The sequence below is a fragment of the Neoarius graeffei genome, chromosome 12, assembly GCF_027579695.1.
Source record: "Neoarius graeffei isolate fNeoGra1 chromosome 12, fNeoGra1.pri, whole genome shotgun sequence".
In the NCBI taxonomy this organism is placed as follows: Eukaryota; Metazoa; Chordata; class Actinopteri; order Siluriformes; family Ariidae; genus Neoarius; species Neoarius graeffei.
In genome coordinates this window covers 18,411,390-18,439,066 of record NC_083580.1, presented here as the reverse complement: position 1 = coordinate 18,439,066, position 27,677 = coordinate 18,411,390, and the positions used below count along the sequence as shown (strand labels likewise).

Below are 27,677 nucleotides of genomic sequence, written 5' to 3'. Positions count from 1 at the left end.
AGTGCGGCAGCTTGAACATGTGAGTTATGGTCTAACAGTTCGCCCTTTCAAACTGGATGCACATCACATTTGGGCGTTTGTAGGGCTACTGACATTTGGGCGAGTAATTTAAGTCTCTGTAGTTTAATAATCTGCTTGTTCACTGACGTGACCTGACCTGTTACTGTTCACAATCGATTGCCTCGGCCGTGCTTCGGTCTACATGCAAGTATCATATATCGTCGGGAAGCTTACATTCTCCTCTTGTGTGTATATATAACTAGTCGTCGACCTCTTCCACAACGTGCTCAAATCAAATGTGGGTTATGTTTCAGAAAAAAAACAATGTTACGTTTCAGAAAAAAAACAATGTTATGTGTCAGTTTCTATTTTTGCTGGATGTTCCAAGCCTATGATAATGTGAGTGACAATTTTGCTGACACAAAAGAAATGGCAATTGCATATCACTTTCACCAACACAGGACACATAGCTAAGTACTTACTTTCCTATTAGTACATTAATTTTAATTCTACATTTCCATATTTTGGAAAGGACCGGGAAAAAAAAAATCATGCACTTGCTGCCCTTTTTCTGACTTTGAGCCCCTGCCCCTCTATAATCCTGTGCACGTCCCTGCTTCCGCTCAATAGAACACCGGGTTTTTTGTAGCCGTTAGCTTGCGCTGTGGAAAAAATGGCAAAAAAACAAGAAAGCTTACTAAAATTTTTTAAATGAATTCTCCAACTTGTTTTGTAAACCCTTTATTTCTTAACTATTGCTTGAATTGATTGCACTTATGTTTGCTGGCACTGCTTTTAATGAGCAGGAGAAAAACAGGGAGGGCTCGGAACATGACCGGGTCCCCAGATTTATGGCATGGCGCCTTATCCACCTGAGCCACAAAGTCCCACTGGCATTGCTTTTAAATACCCTACTTAAATCCTTAAAATGAGTCATTTAACTCGTGTCTTGTGTGATCTGATCTCCAATGGTGAAATAAACCGGTTGTGATATGAGTACAGTCTGTTATTGTTTTTGTTCCTAGATAATATTTAAGTGCTGTAATACCGTTCTATACGTGCAAGAATTGGTCTTATTAAAGCTTGTGGCTGTCTGGCTTAGTTAAACTGTTAACCGTTAGCACCCGACTAGCTGCTATTTTAGAACATCGAGTTATCAAATGGTAATGTGTAACCCATGTGTGTGTTATGAGTTCGTGGTGCATACATCCAAGGCACTACACAAACTTCAGGAAGTGGCAAAGAAAAGGAAGAAAAAGGAGTAAAGATGGACTGACTTTGGGGTGGGGAACTGAAGATGGATTGGGAACTGAATTAATAAATAATAGTAATTAATAAATGTTCTGTTTTGTTGAAACTGTTGTCTGACTGATATTTTGTGTGTGTGTGTGTGGTGGTGGGGGTCCGCGTCGCCACGCTACCTCACTCTTTTTTGACCATGGTTGTGTTTGCATCCCTGGTTCTTTGTCCTTCTGTAGCACCGATGCATGGCTTCTCTTTCACGCGTGGAATCCACCACCAGAGAGAAAGAATTTCGATTCCGCCGCAGGTTTAAAGCACAGTTGTGACGTTGCTGTATTTGGTATCTGGTATCCTCTCTGTATCCAGTACCATTACAGGGAGTCAGGAGAATGGGCAGAGGTGGAACATGGCGTCGAGTACAGGGATTGGTGTGTTCAATGCTGTACAGTGAAAGGGGGAAGATTACTATGGCTATAGCATGGCAGTCCATCCCTACAGTGGAAATGCCTTGTTGTTGAGAGAGGTGAGAGGAGAATGTTCAGGCTATTTAAAGCTGATGGGAAGTACATGGCAACTCAAATAACCAGTCTTTACAACAGTGGTAAGCAGAAAAGCATCTCGGAAAGCACAACCATGAGGTGGGTATGCTACAACAGCAGAGGACTACATCAGATTCCATATAGGAACCTGAAGCTGCACTGTGCACAGGATCGTCAACACTGTACGGCTGAAGATTGGAAAAACGTCGCCTAATCTACAGAATCACGATTTCTGCTGCAAATATACTCATGGTATGGTCAGAAATTGACATCAACAGCATGAATCCATGGACCCAACCTGCCTTTGTAAACAGTTCAGACTGGTGGTGGATATTCTTGCTGACCATGTACATCCCTTTATGCAGCGCTCGAAACTAACGGTGTCCCGACGTCCCGGGGACCATAAAAAATGTCATCGGGACACAAAATTATTATATCTGGGACAATCCCGGGACAATGGGAAAAAAATAGATCTAGAAAAAAAGTTCTGCATTTTAATTTTAAAACGTTAACAGCGAAAAATACATAGTAGCTACACTTTCGATGCACCTGCATCCGTAGGCTACAGAGCAGCGCATTCTGTTCTAGAATCTTCGGCCGGAGTCCGCATTATATGGACTTGGAATGGAATTGCTACCGCACACGCTGCGCCGACTCTTGCCAGAACAAAAATGCTTAAGTGGTTGAAGCGGACCGACCGCGGGGAAGAAACTGAAAGCCCAGACATAACGTCTCCGGGACCTTCAGGATCCAAAGTGTCATCGCCTGGTCTGCAGGCAACGCGAGCAACTGAAAGAACACTGTTAGACACGTTATAAAATACAACAGGAATGATGTGGCTGGATTACGGAAAAAATGGATAAAATGAATAACGGAAAAAATGGATAACGGAAAGTTCATAAAATGGATAACGGAAAGTTCATAAAATGGATAACGGTAATGGTGAAATTGATAAGTTGGCCTTATAAATGCCAACAGATATTCAAGGTGTAAGTAGATGAAATGAACATAAAAGGGATCTTATTTTCAACTAAAGTGTACTGCAGATGTAGTGAGTTGAAACATTTTCTGAATGAGCTAGTTGGCCCCTTTAAATAAACGGGGATCTATTCATACAGTGAGATCGCCAAAGTTTAATAAACTGAAAATGCAATAACTGTAATTTTGAAGTAAATGATGTATAGGACATGTGTCGCTTGTGTCTTGTGACTTATTGTAAAAATGATATAAAGGGTTCAAAATCGCATAGTTACAAATATAATAGTAACTTCATATGATAATATTAACCACTGGTTATTTCAGAGAGGAAAAAAATGGGGACACTATTGCTTCCATTCGGGACAATACAACACAGAATTTTGGACCACTGGGGGACACAAAGAAAAAAAGTTAATTTCGAGCCCTGCCTTTATGGCTATAATGTACTCGTCTCATAACGGCTACTTCCTGCATGATACTGAGCCTCGGGTCATCTCCAGCTAGTTCCATCTCATTTAGTCTGGAATTTGCTGTCGGAGTCAGAGGGCGGAAGAGGAAAACTGCTGTGTGAAGGTTGTTAGAAGTGGCAGAAAGACCCTCCTGTTGGTTCTGGCAGAAGAGGAAAGATACTAGCCGGACACATGGAGAAGGGCAGTGGCCTGGCCACCACTGCTGACCCACCACCTGGAGTGTTGTCGTTAAGAGTTGAAGCACTCAATGAAGGTCGGGCACCACCTAACGATCTCTCGTCCAGGTCAAGGCTACATCCATTGGAAATGGATGTAATAAGGCATCTTTGATGTAATATACAACATGAATATGACCGTGAGTTCAGTGTACATCAGTGGCTTTCCCAGTCACCAGATCTGAATCTGGGAGAACAGGAGATTCAAATGATTCTTGAGAAGAGAAATATCACAAAAAAAATCTGTTTCAATGGTGGGGGGGAGGAATCTTGTATTTAGTGACTGAAATAATTTATCGGTATGTTGCAATTCATTCATTCATTCGGTTTCTTTATTGTGCCTCCTGCAGGTAGTGTTTGTAATAACTATTTGAGGCAGGGATACTGCCTTCCTGTCATGGACTCCATATTTGTAAGGAAAGCTCACCGGGGAAAAGGCTATGGGCTGCAGATACTGGAGGATTTTGTGGATTCTTTTAACGATGACGATCTTGGCCTGAAGTACCCTTTGTCTCCAGCTATGACAAATGGTAAGAATTTAAATTTTATTTAAATTTTTTTTTAATGGTTAGGTTTTTGGAATTACATTCATACTTGGCTGTTACAGATTTTCAATTTCACTACCAAGCAGACCATGTGGGAAAGTTGTGGCCCATGCTAAAATATTTTATCACCAATGGGTTTCTACAGATGATGGATTTGTAATATTAAACGAAGTGATGGACCTTCTAATTGTCTGTAGACCTGGACACCTTGATTCTTTCTTCCAGGATCTCTCTGGAAACCTGGCAACAACTTAAAAAATAAATAAATCAGCAAATAGTCCAAGTTAAAACACCCGTTTATCATCTTTGTCCGAGCTCTTGTAACTAACTGTCTGGTACATCTCGCTAAATTGGAAGCTTTGTGAAATGTGTGCGAGACAGGTGACCAGGTTGCCTTTTGGCCCTTTTCCACTACCCTTTTTCAGCTCGCTTCAGCCCGACACGGCTCGCGTTTCGACTACCAAAAACCAGCACGACTCAGCTCGTTTCAGCCCTGCTTAGCCCCTAAAACTCGCACCGTTTTGGAGTGGGGCTGAAGCGAGCCAAGCCGTGCCGAGTGAGGTTGGGGGCGTGAGCAGACACTCCCCTGTGCACTGATTGGTGAGGAGGAGTGTCCTCACATGCCCACACACGCCCCGCGAGCGCGCTGGGATCTGTAAACACCGCAAACCCGGAAGGAGAATAATTACGAATTACGAGAATTTCTGAAGCCTTATGCGCCTCGCCTCATCTATACGCTCTTGCCAGTATCTGTCCGCGTTGTCGGTGACAACAAGCCACAGCACCAAGACCAGCCACACTAACGACTCCATGTCCTCCATGTTTATTGTTTACTATTCGGGTCGTGAGACTACCGCTTAAAAGCTCACTGAATCAGTGACATACAGAGCATCGTGGACGAGTTCGCGGAGCGCAAGGCTCGTCGTATGCCCTTCAAATAATGCGCGCAGTAGGCTATTGATGTTTTATTAGAGCCATGTACAGTATGTCACCTAATGTTTTTTTGTTTCTGAGTTACATGTTCGTTTGAAGGACTTAATGTACAAAATAACATAGTTGCACCCCGTAGTGTTGAAATTGGTAAACACAGTGCATTCAGTGAGGTTTGCACCGCCCTCCTTTTATTTCTGACTCTTCCTGTCACCGTTGCAACCTCTGAGCGCTCATTCGTATGCCCTTCAAATAATGTGCGCAGTATAGGCTATTGATGTTTTATTATGAGCCATGTACAGTATCCTAATGTTTTTTGTTTCTGAGTTACATGTTCGTTTGAAGGACTTGATGTACTAAATAACATAGTTGCACCCAGTAGTGTTGAAATTGGTAAACACCGCAGTTGCGGACATTTTGTAGCCTAAAATGATGTTATGATAAGCTTTAATAAAGGGCCCGGTCATTTGCCCCGCCCCCGGCCCGGCTCTGACTTGTTCCGCCACTGTCATTGATGTCACTGTTTGCGCTGCTTAACGACATCACGTGACGTCCACCCGCTTTCGCTAACTCCACCCAATGTGTCCACCCACTTCCAGCCAGCACGGTTCAGCGCGGTTGTAGTCGAAATGCAACTCCAACAGCCCCGCTCAGCTCGACTCAGCTCGACACGGCACGGCTCAGCCGCGTTTGTAGTGGAAAAGCGGCATTATTTGCTGGTTTTCATGCCAGTTAGCCCACACAGTGCTGGAGGAAATTATTGAAATATTTGAATTTATTTCAAAATGGTGAGTTTATGATGGTATATTAATCTTGATTGTGAATATCTGCAGCCTAATGACAGTGCACATGCAGTTTCCAAGTGGTTGCATACAGTTATATTACTATGTTTTATAAATAAAAAGAATATTCACACAGATTTCGGTTTCAAGTGAAAACCTTTTCAACTGGTTAAGACACTAGTCAAAGGGTATTTACAACCAACAGAGATCACTAATAATCTTTGCTAATTGATCGCTGATGTATTTACTGCTATTTTTTGGTTTGGAGCTTAAGTTTGAGGCTTTGTCTAATTAAATATTAACCATTTGCATACCAAAAAAACTAGTTTGATTTGTTTTTAGAATTAAAATATTTAGTTCGCCATGGACAGACTCTCGAGAAAGATATTTACAGAGCATTTTTCTCTTAAAATTTCTTCCATTTCATCAATACACTATTATAATAAAAAAAAGTGCCTTTTTTTCAGTATAAATGCAAATTCAACAATAATAAACATTTAGGGGACATAAATATCCTTCTAATTTTTGGTTCTGAATATAAAAAAACATTTTGAGAAAAATGGTTTCAAAAATAGTATGGTTTAACGTGCCTGTGTCCGAAATCACTCACTATATAGTGGACTATATAGTGAGGTCGCCCTTTTGTAGTGCTGTCCAAATGTATAGTGAGCATTATTACACCCTATATAGCGCACTCTGTGTCCCACAATGCATCACAAAAAGTAGTATACAACCAATGGTCACGAACCAAGCAATATATCCCCATCATGCATTGCAGTCGAGTTGAAAGAAATCAGATCAAAAGCCTCAAATTTGTTTTAATAAAAGGCAGCGGCAAAAAAGAAGGTATTCAGCCTTGATTTAAAAGAACTGAAAAAAATGATTTTGATTAATGTGGGAAATGCGCTCAGTATAATATGTATTTATCACAAAAATAATGCATGTATTTATTATTTTGAAAATCCACCAGCTGACGGATCCAGCACGTTTTAAGTGTGCAACAGTAATAACGTAAATAACAGCGCGACGGATGAGTGTCCGAAAGCGGGGTGTTTTATTTTATTTACAACCCTGATTCCAAAAAAGTTGGGACAAAGTACAAATTGTAAATAAAAACGGAATGCAATGATGTGGAAGTTTCAAAATTCCGTATTTTATTCAGAATAGAACATAGATGACATATCAAATGTTTAAACTTAGAAAATGTATCATTTAAAGAGAAAAATTAGGTGATTTTAAATTTCATGACAACAACACATCTCAAAAAAGTTGGGACAAGGCCATGTTTACCACTGTGAGACATCCCCTTTTCTCTTTACAACAGTCTGTAAACGTCTGGGGACTGAGGAGACAAGTTGCTCAAGTTTAGGGACAGGAATGTTAACCCATTCTTGTCTAATGTAGGATTCTAGTTGCTCAACTGTCTTAGGTCTTTTTTGTCGTATCTTCCGTTTTATGATGCGCCAAATGTTTTCTATGGGTGAAAGATCTGGACTGCAGGCTGGCCAGTTCAGTACCCGGACCCTTCTTCTACGCAGCCATGATGCTGTAATTGATGCAGTATGTGGTTTGGCATTGTCATGTTGGAAAATGCAAGGTCTTCCCTGAAAGAGATGTCGTCTGGATGGGAGCATATGTTGCTCTAGAACCTGGATATAGACCCTTTTCAGTCACGTGACCTTCGTAAACGCGACCACCATTTTGGACATGTAGCGGACTTCGGCTTGAATTGGTTTGAATGCGAGGAAGGCGACAAACGGAGAACATACAAGAAAAAGGAGCGAGATGCAGAAAATACCTTCGCTATCCAGCGACGTAGGGCATTTACAGGGCGAGCAGAGGGAGAAATAACAGTAACGACACATTAGCAACGCCGTACAGAAATAACGGTTTATGGCACAGACCCTTTCGGTTCTCGCTCATCTAGCTGCTACAATGACTGCTTAGACTGCAACAATAATACCTAACACACATTTAAGTATCCGTCGTAAAGACGTGAAACTCATCGAGTGACGAGTGTGTTCATTGATAAGCTAACACAATCTAAAAGTAGACATACCATCACACTGCCCTGGCGCTGTGTACAGTTTACCTTCTATGGCTTGTGCACTCGCTATTTGCCATTACTTTCTCCAACCCAGTGTTACAGATTACAGGGAACGGCCTGGATTTAAGAGACAAATACATGCTCCTATTGTTTTGAACACTTATTTGTAGGCAGTGCTTTAATTTGTAAAGTGGGAGGTCCCGGAGCGCAGAGGATGAGCGGCTCCGGTGCGGAAAAAAAGGGGGCGGGGCGCTGCGCTTCTGGGCATGTTTTGTAATAACACTGCAAATTAAGTTCATCTGCAGATATTTTGTGGATGTCGTTTCATGAGAGAAATCACCAAGACAGATATCAAAATCAGACATTAACACTAAATAAACTTGCATTTTTTTTATTTAATTATTTGGGTTTTTTTTTTTTTTGTTACATAGTCAAAAGAGGTGTCGGATCACCGAATCCAGTGTAAATAGCTGCCGGAGCCAACGCCCGAGGTTCCGGAGCGCGCTCCGGCTTGCTCCCCCTCAAATTAAGCGCTGTTTGTAGGACACTGCCTCTGATCTGTCCTACAGTCTACCAACAGCAAAGGAACACAACACTAACTAATGTCGTTAGCTAATAGCTACTACAGAAGAACAAAGAGGTTACAATGGGTTATTTTAGCCTATTTGGTTACACACTCGCCGCCACAGAATGTTAACAGCAATGTAATGCCTTTTCTGGCTAATTTTATTCGTCTTACCTCCAACAAAGTGGTCACTACACAAGCGCTGGTATGCCGAGGGCTGCCAATCTGTTAATTTTTTTTAATGGCCGCTATCCATCTTCTCCTTCGGGATCCGATAAAATGATAACCCTTGCCTTGTTTGTTGATGGTTACTACAGCCAGGTGCACAACAATATAGTGGCATGATGGAAGTCTTGCTGAAAATAAACACTTTTTTTGCTGCCGTTCCTCAATGCTGGCTGTGGTAAACTACTGGTAGTACATGTCCAAAATGGTGGCTGCGTTTGTCGTGACGTCACGTGAAAAGGGTCCATACCTTTCAGCATTGATGGTGTCTTTCCAGATGTGTAAGCTGCCCATGCCACACGCACTAATGCAACCCCATACCATCAGAGATGCAGGCTTCTGAACTGAGCGCTGATAACAACTTGGGTCGTCCTTCTCCTCTTTAGTCCGAATGACACGGCGTCCCTGATTTCCATAAAGAACTTCAAATTTTGATTCGTCTGACCACAGAACAGTTTTCCACTTTGCCACAGTCCATTTTAAATGAGCCTTGGCCCAGAGAAGACGTCTGCGCTTCTGGATTGTGTTTAGATTCGGCTTCTTCTTTGAACTACAGAGTTTTAGCTGGCAACGGTGGATGGCATGGTGAATTGTGTTCACAGATAATGTTCTCTGGAAATATTCCTGAGCCCATTTTGTGATTTCCAGTACAGAAGCATGCCTGTATGTGATTCAGTGCCGTCTAAGGGCCCGAAGATCACGGGCACCCAGTATGGTTTTCCGGCCTTGACCCTTACGCACAGAGATTCTTCCAGATTCTCCGAATCTTTTGATATTATGCACTGTAGATGATATGTTCAAACTCTTTGCAATTTTACACTGTCGAACTCCTTTCTGATATTGCTCCACTATTTGTCGGCGCAGAATTTGGGGGATTGGTGATCCTCTTCCCATCTTTACTTCTGAGAGCCGCTGCCACTCCAAGATGCTCTTTTTATACCCAGTCATGTTAATGACCTATTGCCAATTGACCTAATGAGTTGCAATTTGGTCCTCCAGCTGTTCCTTTTTTGTATCTTTAACTTTTCCAGCCTCTTATTGCCCCGTCCCAACTTTTTTGAGATGTGTTGCTGTCATGAAATTTCAAATGAGCCAATATTTGGCATGAAATTTCAAAATGTCTCACTTTCGACATTTGATATGTTGTCTATGTTCTATTGTGAATACAATATCAGTTTTTGAGATTTGTACATTATTGCATTCCGTTTTTATTTACAATTTGTACTTTGTCCCAACTTTTTTGGAATCGGGGTTGTTATTTATTTATTTATTTATTTTTTAATCAATAAGCTCACTATATAGTCCTCTATATAGTAATTCCCTATGTAGGGAGTAGTGAATGAGTGAGTGATTTCGGACACAGGGCATGTTTCCACTCTAGTTGGTGCGATGGAATTAAGATGTGGCATACGACAATGACACGTTAATTGACATATCAGTAAATGAGGCTTTCAGGAATGCACAGTATGTCAAGATATGATTGTGCCAGTTGGGCAGAGCGTAAAGTCGTCTTTAATTATGCTAATTTTCAGATATTGCACTGTGACAACACATTTTTCAGTTGAGATTTGATGTGTTTATTTCTACAGTATAAAAGAAAACACGTTGGATGCAGTTTATATAAAAACTTTGAAATATGATTTACCCAAAATTTCATGTCTACTTGGCGTCTTACCTTAAAAGATGACTCTTTTTATATCGGAATAGAGTAAATATCCAGGAGAAGAAAAACCAGCCCTTTTTACTTTAGAATCTGTAGACCATTGAATTTGTCTTCCTCTCTGCAGTGTGTAGGCGTTATCTGGACCGTTACCCCGCTGATGTAGACCTGTTCTGGGAGGTGGAGGGCACTGGTGGCCCCTACCAGAGGACCAGAGTGGCTCATAAACTCAACTCTAGACCCCTGACCGGTAAATACTTTGATCAAATCCATATGTTCAGCGCCTTAGTTTCAGCCAGATTAATTATTTGCTACTACTAGAGCCACGACATGGCAAATTTGTGGGGAAACTGCAACTGGCCTAAACATTTTCCTATACAAAAGTTACCAAATAGAAACCAATAATTTTGGGGGAAATCTGACCAATTACCTACATTACTGGACTGAAGAAACAACCTTGTCGCCCCTTTGGTAAATCAGTGTTTAAATCAAAGTAGTAATCAATATGTGGAGAGAAACATAAAGGTAAAACTCTGTGTGTAGGGTTTAAAAAAAAAAAAAAAAGTATATTTTATGGACGTGGACTTAATTTAGCCATCGATGTCCAAGATGCTAAGTTAGATGATTACTACAGTAAATAGTCTTGATGTTGCAAGTTAGCTAAGTTAGCTAGTCTTTGGTGAGGCATTCATTAAAGTATTTGACCTAATAACCTTAGCAGTCCTGTCTCTCCTTAATCCTCCAACCTTGGCTCCACTGAAACTTATGATTATTCATAGCTTTTACCAATAACTTTATTGGTAAAAGCTGTAAATGTAACAGAGGCTGTTTTTGTTCCTGGCACTGGATACTTGTGTTTCCTGTCTGTCTGTTTTTTTTTTTTTTTGTAATTTTCTCTTTATTTAGCCATCAGGTCACATACATTCTCATTCTCGTCTCATTATCTCTAGCCGCTTTATCCTTCTACAGGGTCGCAGGCAAGCTGGAGCCTATCCCAGCTGACTACGGGCGAAAGGCGGGGTACACCCTGGACAAGTCGCCAGGTCATCACAGGGCTGACACATAGACACAGACAACCATTCACACCTACGGTCAATTTAGAGTCACCAGTTAACCTAACCTGCATGTCTTTGGACTGTGGGGGAAACCAGAGCACCCGGAGGAAACCCACGCGGACACGGGGAGAACATGCAAACTCCACACAGAAAGGCCCTCACCGGCCACGGGGCTCGAACCCGGACCTTCTTGCTGTGAGGCGACAGTGCTAACCACTACACCACCGTGCCGCCCAGGTCACATACAATAGAGGATATTATCCTTCCATTTCTCATTTCTTTCTTTCTTTACACAGTAGTTTCCTTTGCAAAAACTAAAATAGGTAAACAATTCAAACCCAAATAAAACCATTTCTAGCAGAGAAAACCCAAAAATATCCATCCATAATCGTCACAACATTGTGTACCTGGGCCATTTTTTGAACATTTTTATATACAATAAAAACAATTAGAACATGGGTAAGTTTCACTGTTTTTCCTTCGAAAAGAATTAAAGAAAAAGAAAAGTGGCATGCATACATACATTACAGGAAGATACCTCAAACAAAATCTGATCTTAAACCCACTTGTTCAACATACCCAGCCCATCTAAGCCAGATTCTAGAAACGTCGTCAGTCTTTATTTTGAGGGAGTAAGTCAACTTTTCCATTGTGTGTATATCATGAATTACATCTAGCCATTCTCCTATTGTAGGAGGGTCTGACTTTAACCATCTTCTTGATATTGTTTTTTTTTAATCGCCACCAGTAGTACAAGTAACAACTTTTTATCCCAGTAGTCCCAACAATCAAGTGAAATATATTTCCTAAGTATAAAATGTCAACTCTACAAGGAATGTCTACTTCAAAAATCTTGTTCAGGTGAAAGTGGATGTCTCGCCAGTATGGTGTTATTGGGCAATCCCAGAAAACATGAAAGTGATTGGCCTCATTTGCCCCACAGGCCCTCCAGCAGGCAGTGCTAGATATTTGTGTGCGCTGCTGTAATGGTGTTATAAAATATCTCTAAGTTTTTCCAGCTATATTCACGCCATGTGTTTGGGCATGATGTTCTCCATTGTAGTTTCCACAGATTTCCCCATTCTTCTTTAGATATTGTAAGATTACCTTCCTTTTTCCCATTTATCCTTAATATATAGAGTGTTGTCTGGACTAGCTTGACGTAATGCCTGGTACAATCTAGATACAACCTTCTTGCAAGTTACTGAATTATTAGCTCCCTGGAACACTTCTAAAATACCTGTCTTTTGCCCCTCTATTGCTCTAGCTATATGTTCCTGAAAGTATCGCCTAAACTGAATGTATCTATAAAAATCTTGGGGTTGTAATCCATTCTCTTGCTGCAACAACTCAAAACTCTTCCTGTCTGTTCTTAAACATCTGATTCAGCAGCAAAAGTGTCTTGCTAATTTGCCGACAAGTTTAAGGTTGGCAAAATACTCATGGATTAAAGTTTTCCGTCGTGTGACGGATTTCCGTCAACTGAACTCTCCCAAGGCCAAATGTGAGGTCGGTGCTGATCCGAGGAGAATTAAAATGACGGGTGGTTGGGTAGAGATTGGGTTATAACACTGATGTGTTGCAACACCATCAACTATCAGCAGGGTTTATTTAACTTTTTTGTTTTTTGAGCCATGCTTTGTGTCGTTCATTTCCTATGTTTGATCATGTTTAAACGTTCGCTGTCTACGGTGCGGCATTAAAAAAACATGTGCTGTCAAAATTAGCAAAATACATTCCCGTGTGCTTGGCGTGCTTGTGTCTGACCATTTCTGTTTTGTATTAAATTAAATCTTGCCAAAATGACTTAGTTCAAACTTGGACATATAGAAATAGAGCATGTTAAAAAATAAACCCCGGAAAGCCCGCTCCTCTGCTTCAGCCAGACTTGAAGACCCGACGGTGCAGTGCTTACAGACTGTCAGAAGTAATTAGACCTAAATTTATAGCTAACAAATCAGCAGACGCCCCAACAATTATTATTTTCGTTAGGCCAGTGTGTAAGGTATGTTAGAACCGTGCCTTATAGCCTACGTTATATCACAATTTAAAGGACGTTTGAGGAGTTGGAGGCTGCGAGCGCAATGATGTTCCGACATGCGCTAAACTTTTATTCCCTGAAAATCATACACCAGCGTTCAATGCCCCAAACAGTCAAAATGTCTAGAAGACTACGGTTAAATAATAATCATAGCCTACTAAGTTAAATTACGTCGAAACATCTGTTTCTGGCCTATGAAATGATGGAGGAAAATGAGAACGAACGCAAAGTAGATAGCAGCCAACTTCACGCAATCTTTTAGGTAACTTAACACTCGTGTTGGCCACAATATTTCTCTTAATAAAATCTTGAATTGTTTTTGAAGTCGTATTCAACACAAAGTAAGGTCAAACCCCAATTTTAATTTAAGCGAAGATCCAAACTTTTTTCTATATTGACGTCGAGCATAGAGGAGCATGTCATTCTGCTTTCGGTTTCGGCAGCATGGATGCGCTTTACATGAAAGAAGGCACTGATGTGTCTGCCATCGATAAAGGGGTAAAAAACAAGTGGAGGTGGGCTTGGCCGTACGAAATAGGTGAAAACGGAAAGCCATTTAGTTAATGGTGCAAAAAACTAAAAACATTCCAGGCGCTTGCATTTGTGTGGTTTGCCACAAAGAAATAATATACGGAAGCAATGGAAAGAGAGTGCAATAAATTGAATATATTAATCCATTAACTAATTGATAATAAACTTATCAGTTCTAAGTTAACTATTCTTAGAATTTCATCGAAATCCACCCATAACAACCCCCCCGTTAGCCTGGGAAATCCCATGCTGCTTTGCACAATCGTTCCGATCTGAAAAGACAGCATGGAAACTATGGTCTAAAGGCTCGCCTGAGTTAGGGAGCCAATCAGAGAGTGGGGAGGGGTGGAAAGACAGTGACGCATACTACTCGACAAACGGAAGCTTGTAGTTTATTTGGGACTGTTTACGGATCACATTTAACATGGCGGCGAGCGATACGAACCAAACTTTCGATCAAGCTTTAGACACTGTTCTGAATAGTTTAGAGCGAAAGTTTGTTTTAAAAAAAGAACAGAGTTTGGTGTTAGTCTATTTTTGTTTTGCCTTCTCTTTCCTTCTCTTCTTCGCCTCATCTTCTTCGTCGCTCTAACTACGTCACCGGGTACAACTGCCATGATTGGCCATAGGCTACTTATACGCCAAATGATAGACATTCGCAACGTCCAATAAACGGCCGTTGACAATCGTAAACCACACCTCCCCTACGAGAAATTCAATAGGCGGATTCCAGACCATATTTCACTTGTGATATGGTCTGGTGTTAACCAGACTACCCCCCAGTAGAATTTCATTGAAATCCCCCCATAACCCCCCCCCCCCCCCCCCCCCCCCCCCGTAAATTTTCAGTCAAATCTTTTTTTTTTTTTGCTTTAATCCATGAATACTAGAGTGCAGGAAGTCTCGTACAGGGTGTGAGAATATTTGCATTGACGCTAAAGGTGTAGATTCTTGCCGATCCTCCATATAGACAGGAGTATGTAGCTTGACTAACTTTTTTTTTTTTTTTTTTTTAATTTTTTTTTTTTAATAAAGTTAATTGACTCCAGGTTCTGTCTGTGCACAAATCTAACCCTTAAATAAGATGTTAAATAAATAAACCTTAAATAACCTAGATAAAAATGACTGTGTACCACATGTATGACTGACTGACATAACTGTAATTGCTTCATGATTTGATGACATGAATTACTTGTGTCCTGTGTAATAAAATAGACACTCGTAAAGGTGGCCATGGTGAGGAGAAGGGGCAAAACGGAGATCTTGTGGAGGGCGAGGTAGAGGAATCGGAGGAGACCTGTCTCAACAATAATGTAGGTTTCTTTTTTTTTTTAAAGGTTCATTAGTCACTGATCTGAAATGACCGAATGCTGCTAATGCCCTTCTTGCATTGTCTGTCATGAGATGAAAAACTTAACTTTTCTGCATAGAACTGTGAGATTTTTGTTATTTAAAGCAGGAGTTCTCACCCCATCGTTATTAAAGTTATTATTGAGTGGATTTAATCCAAACTTGAGTAATTCAAAACAAGTAATCCTATAAATATCAGCTCGGGTCTAATGTGCTGTCTGAGAAGAAAGTTCAGCAGTGGGGGGGAGGGGAGAAGATCTTTGGCTCAAATCAATAACTAAATTATGATTGTACACCATTTTGAATAACGAGCCGAATAGCTGAATTATGTTCATAAACTGAATCTGTGTTGAGGTGGTTCATGTCATTTATATTACAATCAACTCTTTCACCACTGCGTAACTTCATATACAGACTGCTATATACACTTTGTAACTTTTTACATACAGTGGCATGCAAAAGTTTGGGCACCCTTACTGAAAATGTCTGTTACTGTGAATAGTTAAATGAGCAGAAGACGAACTGATCACCAAAAGGCGTAAAGGTAAAGACGACAGTTCAGCGTTTTCTGCAAGATTTGTGTATTTTTGTTTTGTACAATTGGAGAGTGAAAAAAGTAAAGGAAACCCATGCAAAAGTTTGGGCACCCCAATACATTTGAGTTCTCGGTAACTTTTTACCAAGGTTCCAGACCTTAATTAGCTTATTGAGCTGTGGCTTGTTCAAATTCTTCATTAGGAAAGGTCAGATGATGCAGATTTCAAAGCTGTATAAATTCTCTGTCTCCTCAAACTTGTCCCTAAAATCAACAGCCATGGGCTCCTCTAAGCAACTCCCTCGCATTCTGAATAATAAAATAATTGATGCTCACAAAGCAGGAGAAGGCTACAAGAATGTAGCAAAGTGTTTTCAGGTAGTCGTTTCCTCAGATTGTAATGTTAAGAAATGGCAGTTAACAGAAACAGTGGAGCTCAAGGTGAGGTCTGGAAGATGAAGAAAACTTTCTGAAAGAACTGCTCGTTGGATTGCTAGAAAGGCAAATAAAAACCCCTGTTTGACTGCAAAAGACCTTCAGAAAGATTTAGCAGACCCTGGAGTGGTGGTGCACTGTTCTACTATGCAGTGACGCCTGGACAAATATGACCTTCATCGGAGAGTCATCAGAAGAAAACCTTTCCTGCGTCCTAGCCACAAAATTCAGCGTCTGAAGTTTGCATATGAACATCTAAGTAAGCCTGATGCATTTTGGAAACAAGTCCTGTGGACTGATGAAATCAAAATAGAACTTTTTGGCCACAATGTGCAAAGGTATGTTTGGAGAAAAAAGGGTGCCAAATTCCAGGAAAAGAACACCTCTCCAACTCTGAAGCATGGGTGTGGATCGATCATGCTTTGGGGTTGTGTTGCAGCCAGTGGCACAGGGCACATTTCACTGGTCGAGGGAAGCATGGATTTGAATAAATACCAGCAAACTCTGGAAGCAAACATCACACCATCTGTAAAAAAGTTGAAGTTAAAAAGAGGATGAGTCCTACAATAAGACGATCCAAAACGCACCTCAAAGTCTACAGTGGAATACCTGAAGAGGCACAAGCTGAAGGTTTTGCCCTGGCTCTCACAGTCCCCTGACCTAAACATCATTGAAAATCTGTGGATAGATCTCAAAAGAGCAGTGCATGCAAGACAGCCCAAGAAACTTGTAGAACTGGAAGCCTTTTGCAAGGACGAATGTGTTAAAATCCCACAGGTAAGAACTGAAAGATTATTAGCTGGCTACAAAAAGCGTTTACAAGCTGTGATACTTGCCAAAGGGGGTGTTACTAGGTACTAACCATGCAGGGTGCCCAAACTTTTACTTCGGGCCCTTTTGCTTTTTTTTTGTCATTTTGAAAATGTAAAAGATGAAAATAATAAATTGTTTTTGCTTAAAATATAAAGGGAATGAGTCATCTTTAACTTTATGCCTTTTGGAGATCATTTCATCTTCGACTTGCTTAACTGTTCACAGTAGCAGCAATTTTGTCCAGGGGTGCCCAAACTTTTGCATACCACTGTAAGTAATACCGTTAACACGGAGTAACTTTCTAATGAATTCCATATAAACCATGACACCGCTTTTAAAAGAAAATGTAGTGAGCTAGTGTGTGTGTGTGAGACACATTAGGTAGTGTTGGAAACCTGAGGAATTCTGCTTCGAGAATACGTAACACTTATGACCGTAAACTGAACACGGGTAAATCTGCATTTTATCCACTAATATTTACTGAAAGAAAGATGTGTAACCCTAATTAACATAACCTTGTGCTTATCTAAATTACCTCACAGGAAATCCTGGAGAATCTGACTTCTCAACCAGTCAGTTTGTACAACACACAGGGGTTTCCCTACTACAGTGAGGCTGGAATAGCGGCCTGCCATGATAATGGTGACCAGTATAAGAGACCGGTTTTGTGGTCTGTCTTATTGAAAGATTCCATATTTTCCAGACCCATAAAGCGGTTTGCAGTGGTGAAAGGGTTAAAGGGGTCCTTAGCTGCAAAAAAAAAAGAGAACCCCTTGTTTACAGTATTAATATTAAAGTGCTGATGACACGTTTTTGACATCTTTGGCGATGTTTTATAACATAAAAAGTAATTCCCGATGATCCATATATTAATTCACGAAGGCGCCTATTTTACAAGTTATGATAAACGCGGCTATTTGGGCAAATTTGACGGGGCTGCAGCACCCAGGAGACGAAAGAGGAGGAGGAGCTATATGACGTCAGCGAAAGAACCTTCCTGCTAACTTACCAGTTTGTTGTTGATGCGACAGGTGTTCAGTTTGTCATTATTAGTATTATTATTATACATAGTTATGCCTTCACGTTGTGTTGCCGGCTTTTGCTCCAAAACCTACAAGGATGGGGTAAGTTTATTCAAGTTTCCCAGAGATCCCGAGCTGCATGCGAAGTGGGTGAAGCAAGTCAGGCACACTTGTGACAAGTGGGAGCCCTCACCAACATCCGTCCTGTGCTCTGAACACTTCGATTTGGATTGTTTTGACACCCTTCCCAGCTTAAAAGAATCTCTTGGGTGTTCAGTTCATCACAAACGTGTGCTACTACCATCAGCAGTGCCTACACAGTGTTGCCAGATTGGGAGGTTTCCCGCCCAGTTGAGCTGTTTCAAGTGCATTTTGGTGGGTTTTGAACATATTTTGGGCTGGAAAACTTCAGCAGTATCTGGCAACAGATGCTGCTGAAGTTTTCCAGCCCAAAATATGTTCAAAACCCACCAAAATGCACTTGAAACCGCCCAACTGGGCGGGAAACCTCCCAATCTGGCAACACTGCCAGTATTCCGGAGGGGGTCTACTAGTAGCTATGCCGGAATCCAAAGACAGTCCTCCTGTCAGAACATGTGTTGTGAAACGACATAAGATAAAGGTACGTAGAGCTATAGATTCTACATGATAATCATAAATGTAATCATAAAGTCGGCGTGATATCAGTCATGTATTTGCTTGTGAAAGCTTGCGGCTTTCATGTAACTGCCGCCTAGCAACGAGAGGCAAAGGGTAAAGAGGGTAGGCCATCATAGATTCTATTCGGAAGAGATCAACACAATTCTAGACTCCCAGAAGAGGAAGAGCTAGCACTAGAGAGTTCACCGGCGTTTTCATGCGCCATTTCCATTGAGTAGAACAGCCAGTGAACCGCAGCGTGTTCTTCCGCTGACGTCACAACATGGCCGCGAGCCACGGACCCAGTTTTCTTGCGCTGTGCAATTAAAAGTTGGATATTTGCGTAACAACAGCTTCTTTTCACGTAATTATAACAGAAATCTAACATGTTTGCCATGTTGTATAGTTTATTTAAGAAATTGCATAGAGTCATGTTCGTGTCATCAGCCCTTTAAGTAAAATGATGCCACATGAATACAAGGATTAATGTGAATCTAATGAAAAGCATATCAAACTGTGAATAAGTGAGGGAATATAAAGATGAATAAACTGACCCTCTGGAGATATGGGGACTTGTCTTTATGAAATGTACATTCATTTTTATTTCACATATTTCAACTGTCCTTGTTCATTGGTTTTCCCACAGGAGGAAGTTATTGTGGTCAACAAGCATCATAAAGTAACTGGAGGTCTGTAGATTTCCAAGGAGTACAGTGGCTTCCATAAGTATTTCCTCCTTGAACATTTTGTAGTGTTCCAGACTGGAACCGAAATGGAATTTATTGGACTTTGACGTCGCAAATCAACACAAAATAGTCCGTAATATTGAAGTGTGATTACACCCCTAGTGAATACTTGGGCAGAGATGCACCATGACCCGATGGATTGTGATGTGCATCATAGAAATGCGCGACTCACATCATTTATATGAGCATTCTATCAATTTTGCATGTAATGCAATTGCACTGTTTGAACACCAGCGGTTCTAATCTGCGTAACCCATAAATCGAAAATGTATAGATGGTTCTGGATCACAACAACCGATACACGTTATACGATATACAGTTATACAATCTTATCTTAAAGTGCATATCACAGGTAAATTCAGGAGCAAGATCAGTGTAATTCTCCTATTTTATATTAAACTTTGGTCAAATATCTGTAACATTCTGCATTCTCTGCAATTTTTTTTTACCTTGCGCAATACCAGAAAAATTCAGTTGAAATCAAGCCATTTGAGGCGAATTGGTCCACCTCTGAAAAAAACTGGCATTTGGATTTCACGGCAAACATTGATTTTCGTGACGTCATCTGTGGGATGCCGCCTCCTGAATCCTACATCAGCGCTGGTTTGTTTATGAGAAAACGACCCGGTGGTTTTCTGCAAGTTTCTTTAACGTTATCGCGTAATTATTAAAACGGTTAACAGATGTATCGTAGGAGGGTGTAGCAACACCAATCTTGATGGGATTAGTACTCGTCGTTTTCCAAAAGACCGGACAATGAGAGAGAAATGGGAGCGCTTGGTCTACACAGGCTGTGCACTGAAACCGTGCAAAGCTCGTGCAGCCTGCTGGCGCTTCCGCAGATAACGTCACGAATCTGGCTCCAGACTCCCTTGGGATTTTTCCAGACGCATTTTATTTTTTTCTGCTGTAGACAGATGGCCTTGTGCAAAATTACCCTTCTGGATGAGTGTGTAAAGGGACATACTTTCATATAAAACAAAAAAAAAAAACGAAATTGGTCCAGAATATGCACTTTAACCATGAAGGAGTTTCTTAGTAGCCTTCAAACAACACCATCCCTGGGCCACAGAAATCTACAGTGCTCAAGAACAAAGGCCACAGAAAGCAGACGTTTTAGCCAACTTTAGAGCTCTGTTTCTAGTTAAAACGACGTCTCGGAGCTCATTTATGTTTCATGTGATCATTGGGGAGAATTTATTTATAAACTTTTTACATTTTTAAATTTCTACATTTATCCATCCATTATCCGTAACCGCTCATCCTGTGCAGGGTCGCGGGCAAGCTGGAGCTTATCCCAGCTGACTATGGGCGAGAAGCAGGGTACGCCCCGGACAAGTCACCAATCCTTTTATACGTTTTAACATGCCAACGTTTTGTTTACAATATTACAAGCATCTGTTTATAGTAACTTTTTTTTCCGTTTATTTAGTTTTACATACAGAAATGAAAAATGGTTTTGCATTGTTTATGACTGAGAAATTAGTCTTTTCAGTCGTAATTTTCTTTCTTTCAAATTTTGTTCAAAATATTCTGAGAATTGAGGTGAATCATGAAGCCAAGATTGTGATTTATGAATTGAATCGTGACTGGAATGTATCGTTAGACCCCTAGTATTCATCTGTTGGTTGAGTCTGTGACTACCAGGTCACTGACACGTTTTTAAATGCGTTTCAGTTTCAAATTATAACACTACTGTAATGTGGAAAAGTTCAATGACCTGCGCGCTGTATACTCGTGCAATGCACTGTACATGTTGACACGACTTTTTAAATGCTCTCGTTTGCGGTTTCTTTCTCGCTGTAGAGATTGATCCGCCAATCTCCACACGCACCCGGAGCAGTGAGCACAGGTGGCGGAAGCGAGTCCGAGACGATGACGAAGAGGCGGAGGGGGTGGAGAGCCAGCCAGAGAAAATCAACAGGTCTTTAACTCTTATCTTAACAAAAAAAGACAGTAGCTCCATCCTCTCCTCTTTCTGTCTCGCTTTCAGGGTCGGGTGTTTGCTAGATTGGTATTTTCTTTCTAATACTGGCAGCTGATGTGCACACAGAGATCTGTAGAAAATGGGGTCACAAGAGTTTCCAAATCTACAATTAGACACCACCTTCTAGCCAACAAACTATTTAGAAGGCATGCCAGAAAAAAGCCTTTTATTTCATCAAACAACTATAACAAGTGCCTGTAGTGTGCAAGACACTGCTGTACTTCCACTGAAACCAGGTTTCAAACTCTGGTCAGATCAGATGAGACCAAAACTGTACATAACTCAAAGGATGGTTATGCATAAAAGAACTGCTGGGTATAGTGAAGGATCTGTAACGTTGTGGGGCTGGTTTTTTTTTTATTGTAGAATAAATCTACTTCAATTAAAGGTTGTATTTGTCTCTTGTATTATCTCATCTCATTATCTCCAGCCGCTTTATCCTGTTCTACAGGGTCGCAGGCAAGCTGGAGCCTATCCCAGCTGACTACAGGCGAGAGGCGGGGTACACCCTGGACAAGTCGCCAGGTCATCACAGGGCTGACACATAGACACAGACAACCATTCACACCTACGGTCAATTTAGAGTCACCTGTTAACCTAACCTGCATGTCTTTGGACTGTGGGGGAAACCGGAGCACCCGGAGGAAACCCACGCGGACACGGGGAGAACATGCAAACTCCGCACAGAAAGGCCCTCGCCGGCCACGGGGCTCGAACCCGGACCTTCTTGCTGTGAGGCGACAGCACTAACCACTACACCACCCTCTCTTATATTATCACGGTGACATTTAGCTAATTAACAACAGACGTTAACTCTTGCTGGTCTTTTGCAAGAGTGCCAATAATTCCGGAGCTATGTTTAAAAGCAGTGCCAATTTGTCGTCCTTTTCCAAACGTGTGTTACTAGAGAAATTCAGCTTCGACCTTGTTCAAGACAAAGGAGTAAAATGTTATCCTAGAGTCCGGGAAAGTGTGGATTAGCTTATGAGCTTGTTTTGATTGAAGGGGGGGGTCTGTTGAAGATCAGGTTTGAAATTTGTGGCTCTGAATAGTGTGAATGTGTGATCACAGGATGGAGATTGCAGAAGAGGAGAAGAAGGAATGCGTCCCTGCTGATGGTGTGGAATCGGTGCCTGAGGCTCCTGCTGAGACGCTGGTATCTGTGAGAAACGCATGCGTGCACACACGTACAGTAGGCTTTTTCCCCCCCAGTGGCCAACAGGGCAGTTGAAATCTCACTTGGTCTTTTTCTAATCTTCAACTGTTCAGTTTTGCTGAGCCTGTACCCACCGTAGCCTCATATTTTGGTTTTTGGCTGATGTGGTCGTTACTGCTATAGCCCGTCAGCCTCAATGTTTCACGTGTTGTGCATTCTGAGATGCTTTTCTGCTTACCATGGTTGTAAAGAGTGGTTATTTGAGTTACGGTAACCTTCATCTCAAACCAGTCTGGCTGTTCTCCTTTGACCTCCTTTATCAACAAGGTGTTTCCACCTACAGATCTCCTACTAACTTTTTTTTTTTTTTGGCATCATTTTGTATGAAATCTTGAGATTATTATGTCTCATCTCATTATCTCTAGCCGCTTTATCCTGTTCTACAGGGTCGCAGGCAAGCTGGAGCCTATCCCAGCTGACTACGGGCGAAAGGCGGGGTACACCCTGGACAAGTCGCCAGGTCATCACAGGGCTGACACATAGACACAGACGACCATTCACACTCACATTCACACCTACGGTCAATTTAGAGTCACCAGTTAACCTAACCTGCATGTCTTTGGACTGTGGGGGAAACCGGAGCACCCGGAGGAAACCCACGGGGAGAACATGCAAACTCGGGGCTCGAACCCGGACCTTTTCGCTGTGAGGCGACAGCGCTAACCACCGTGCTGCCTGAATCACATTTTCCCCCCATTCTGATGTTTGACCTGTATCTGCATGATTGTATGCATTGCACTGCTGACAAATGATTTAGCAAACAGGAAGTCTATGGTAACTAAAATAACCACTCTTTACAACCATGATGAGCAAAAAAGCATCTCAGAAAGCATGTGTGAGCGAGAGAGAGCAGCAGAACACCACATCAGCCTCCACTCCTATTACCCTCATTTAGCTTTACACTCTTACCTCCTTTAGGTAGAGCTTTCTCTCTACTTTTCCTCCCATCCTTTTATTTATTTAGGTCACGTTAGGCTTTTTAGATAATGATCAGATGACTTCCTTGGTTTTGGAGATCACTCAATTGTTGCAGTATAAGCAGAGACTTGTACATTAATGAGTGATACCCATGCTGTCTTTCTGTACTGAAGGCTGTGGATGCGAACAGCGAGCAGGATGACGCTAAGGAGGAAGAGGAGGATGAATCTGCCATCCAGAATGGCACTGCTGGTAAAGAAAAGGACGAGATGGAGGTTGGCGAAGAGGCCAAGGGAAACAAAGCGCCTGTACAAAAGGTTGTACAAGTCTGATCCTAGTACATAGAATTCATTGCTGTTATTTTTGACATTCTGGAGGCTACTGACTTACAGCTGATATTGAATCAGAACAGTCTTTTGTGCATCATATAAACCTTAATGGACTTTTATAAACGTGAAGAATACTGAAACCTTTTAAATATATAGTTGACAAGCTTGTTAGTTACTGCTAACTATTGGAATAAAATCTGTACTCTAATATATACCCTCTCCTTTGCCGGATGACGCTCAGACTGTGGACATTCCAGAGGAACCAGCTGCAGAGCAACCGGAAGCAGCTCCTGTAGCTGAGGATAATCAAGAAATGGAAGTAGATCCTATAGCTCATGTGCAACCAAAAGGGGAAGATGCTTCTCCAGCTGAGGAGGAAAGGGTTGCTGAAAGCGAACAGAAAGGAGGAGAGACACGAGAAGCTCCTGCAGTTGATGAGGAACGGGTAGCTCCTACAGCTCATGAGGAACAAGAAGTAGCTCTTGCAGCTGAGGAGAAACAGGACGTAAGCCTTGTTCCCAAGGAGAAACAAGAAGTAGCTCCTGTATCTGAAGAGGAACAGGGAGGAGTTCCTGCAGCTAATGAGGAACTGGAAGGCACTCTTGCAATTGAGGAGGAGGAGGAGGAGGAGGAGGAAGTAGCTCCTGAAGCGAAGGAAGAACAGGAAGGAGTTTCTGCAGCTAAGGAGAAACACGATGAAACTGCTGTAGTTGAGGAGGAACAGGAAGGTTCTCCTTCAGTTGAGGAGGAACAGGAAAGTCCTCCTTCAGTTGAGGAGGAAAAAGTTGCTCCTGAAATGGAGAAAAATGAAGTATCTTCTGCTGCTGCTGAGGAGGAACAAGAAGTAGCTCCTGATACTGAGGATAATGAAGTAGATCCTTCTGCTGAGGAAACATCTTCACTTGATGCTGAGGGAGAGCAAGGACAGGAGGAGGCTATGGATATAGTGAATGATACCGATGAAGTGACTGACACATCTGAACAGTCTTTTAAGGAAGATGAGAGGCAGCCTTCTGGAGACAAAAAGAACACACTGGTGTTGGAGGAGGAGGAAGAGGAGGCAGCTCAAAAGGATGAGTTGGATGAAGAGGGCGAGGAAAAGGATGTCGATGAAGCTTCTGATTTTTCAAGGGTTCTTTGGGGAACCAGAACCAAAGCTGTGCCTCCAACCTCCAAACGTGCATCCAAGAGACTGAGCAAGATGACACTGGGGGATGACGAGGAAGAACAGGGAGAGACGAAAGTGGTCGAAGACAAGGGAATGAGCACCGAAGAAGAAAAGGTGACAACAGAGGAAGAGGCAGAGCATAGTTCAGAGGAGGAGGAGCAAGTACAGGATCCGCCAGCGATCGACAAGAGGGTGTTGAGGGGGAAAACCAAAACGATCCAGAACACGCAGAGAACCCGATCCAAGCGACGTGGCAAGATGTGAACACACCACACACACACACACACACACACACTTGCTCACTAAATCTCTCTTAACATGCACACACCTTAATAACACACACAATAGTTATTTCAAAAGAAAGGTCCAAATCCACAAAACGGCACAGAACAGCCACTAGTGAGTGTTAAAGCTTGTGTCATGTGGGACGTGCACAATTGAGCTTAAACCTGATGTGTGGGGTTTTATAGTGCTGGATTTTTATATTGAGGTTCAGGGTTACAATGATTCACTGTCTGCTAGTTGTTACTAAACTTTTTGTTAACTCACTTTTTTTATTACCGAAACAGTAAAAAAAACCAAAAGATACTTTGTACAGAAGATTTCAGATCGTCCTGTCCTTCCTGTACAGAACAGTCAATATTATACTCAGTGTAACGATTATGACTAATTCTTTGTACGACTGATGCCCCCCTCTTACGATGCTGTTTTTAAAAACGCTCGAGTTGATGTCCCCTTCCCATTTCACCAGGGTTGAAGCTTGCACAGTCAGGATTATGTTGTAATAAATGTTATAACAATAAAAATATTCTGGCTTCTGGCAAAATATTTGATTTGCAGTTATGCTTCTGTCTGAGAAAGAGACAGCACTGTGCTTTTTTTTTTTAATTAATTTGTCACCTATCTGCATGATTGTTTCCAAACACCCCCACACATACTTTCAAAGCCAAATGATGTGCAAACTTTTAGATTTAACTGTAAATGAGAGTATGAGGGACTTACAAATATAACCGTTACTTTAGAGCCAGTCTTTTTACTTAAACATTTGTGGGCTGAAGAGAGAAGTTAATCCCCTACTGATGCCTCAAATTTGACAAATGTGTTGCAGTAATGTCATACAAACACAAGATATCTTGTATAAGGGAACTGATGTAGATCAGTTGCCTTAATGTGACAAAATGGTTCTTTTGCTGTATCATAAAACAAAGTTAACCGATAATTTTAGTAGAAACATATTTTAGCTTTTATCTCTATGAATTTTTGTTCATTTCTCTAACTTGCGTTTAACACGAGGGAGCTCTAAGCACACGCGCGCGCGCACACACCCTGATGGCATTTATCGAAGAAACTATCCTCAGGCATCCATGTGTTTTGCCTGAACCTCGTGTTGGGTTTACTGTACCTCTCACCTGTGTCAGATCTACGATGATTCCACTGGAAGTGTAGTAAAAGTACTTTTGTGTGCATCTGAAACTCAGTTCAGTTTTCTAATACTGTATACATTTCAACCCTGATTCAACCCTTACCTATTGTGGATCTGTTTTTTTTTGTGTGTGAATTTCTTCTATTTTGCGATTCCCCCCCCCCCCCCCCCCCCCCCCCCCCAAAAAAAAATATTACTGTACCACGTTACTGATTTTGTTCAAGCTGTGACTTTATTTCTGTAGCAAATAAATCGTTATCTTTATATACATCCGATTCCGACATTTATTACTTATTCTGTATTCATTTTCCTGGATACTTATTCCAATGGTTTCTCTTGGGCCCTTGAGCAAAGCCCTTAGGTGTAGGGCAGGGGTCACCAAACTATGGCCCGTGGGCCAGATCCGGCCCGCCACCCCCCTTTGACCGGCCCCCCAGCCCCTCTGCCCCCCATCACTTGAACCGGCCCTATGAGGCAATCCCCAAAAGTGGTCATGGCCTATTTTTTTAAATTGCTTTTTGGCAAATAATAACATGTCTGCATCTTGTATTTTGTTGATTTTATCAATTAAAATTGATATTTAGTTATAAAATGAACTATTCATATTTTCCGAATTTTCGTCATATGCTCGCGATCAAGCAGTGACAGGCAGCGCACGCGCAGAGAACTGTCAGTGTTCAGGACAGTAAAATGGCTAGCGGTAAGCGAAAAGCTGACAGAGAGTGCAGAGTTTTTAAACAACAGTGGACCACCGATTATTTTTTCATTCAGTGTAAGGACCGTGCAGTTTATCTTGTATGTAAAGAAAGTGTGCCGGTTTTCAAAGAATATAATCTGCGTCGTCACTACGAAACCCGCCACAAAGAGTATGCTAGTTTGCGAGGGCAAACAAGAGAAGACAGGATTTGGAGGATGAAATGCGGACTGGCTGCACAACAGAATGTATTCCTTCACCAAACCCAGATCAACCAGGCTGCTGTCTGAGCTAGCTATAAGGTAGCTCACCTACTAGCTACCCATGGAAAGCCGTTTACTGATGGGGACTTTGTTAAAGTATGCATGCTTGCTGTGGCCGAGGAGGCGTGTCCCGACAAGAAGGATGCGCTCAACGCGGCGAGTCTCTCCGCACCTACTATGACCAGGCGAACCGAAGATTTGGGGGACAACGTGTATGACCAGCTGAATGAGAAAGCGTCAGAATTCGAGTTTTTTGCTTTGGCCATGGATGAGAGCAATGACGTGCAGGACACAGCACAACTGCTGTGATCTAT

The 27,677-nt window shown here is 41.7% G+C and overlaps 1 protein-coding gene across 4 annotated transcripts in view; it reads left to right on the top strand.

The window, feature by feature from the left end:
- LOC132895243 (soluble lamin-associated protein of 75 kDa-like) overlaps positions 1-26,674 on the top strand; it is a 100,695-nt gene extending 74,021 nt beyond the window's left edge. For 3 of the 4 annotated variants that reach the window (XM_060935605.1, XM_060935607.1, XM_060935608.1), the window contains 8 exons: positions 3,795-3,974; positions 10,326-10,448; positions 15,041-15,138; positions 19,266-19,308; positions 21,172-21,289; positions 22,424-22,514; positions 23,660-23,803; positions 24,057-26,674. In XM_060935605.1, coding sequence (XP_060791588.1) covers positions 3,795-3,974; positions 10,326-10,448; positions 15,041-15,138; positions 19,266-19,308; positions 21,172-21,289; positions 22,424-22,514; positions 23,660-23,803; positions 24,057-25,247 — 1,988 coding nt within the window. In that variant the 3' untranslated portion in view covers positions 25,248-26,674. The remainder of the gene's footprint in view (positions 1-3,794; positions 3,975-10,325; positions 10,449-15,040; positions 15,139-19,265; positions 19,309-21,171; positions 21,290-22,423; positions 22,515-23,659; positions 23,804-24,056) is intronic. The other variant, XM_060935606.1, reaches the window with a different exon arrangement.
- The last annotated feature ends 1,003 nt before the right edge of the window (positions 26,675-27,677 follow it).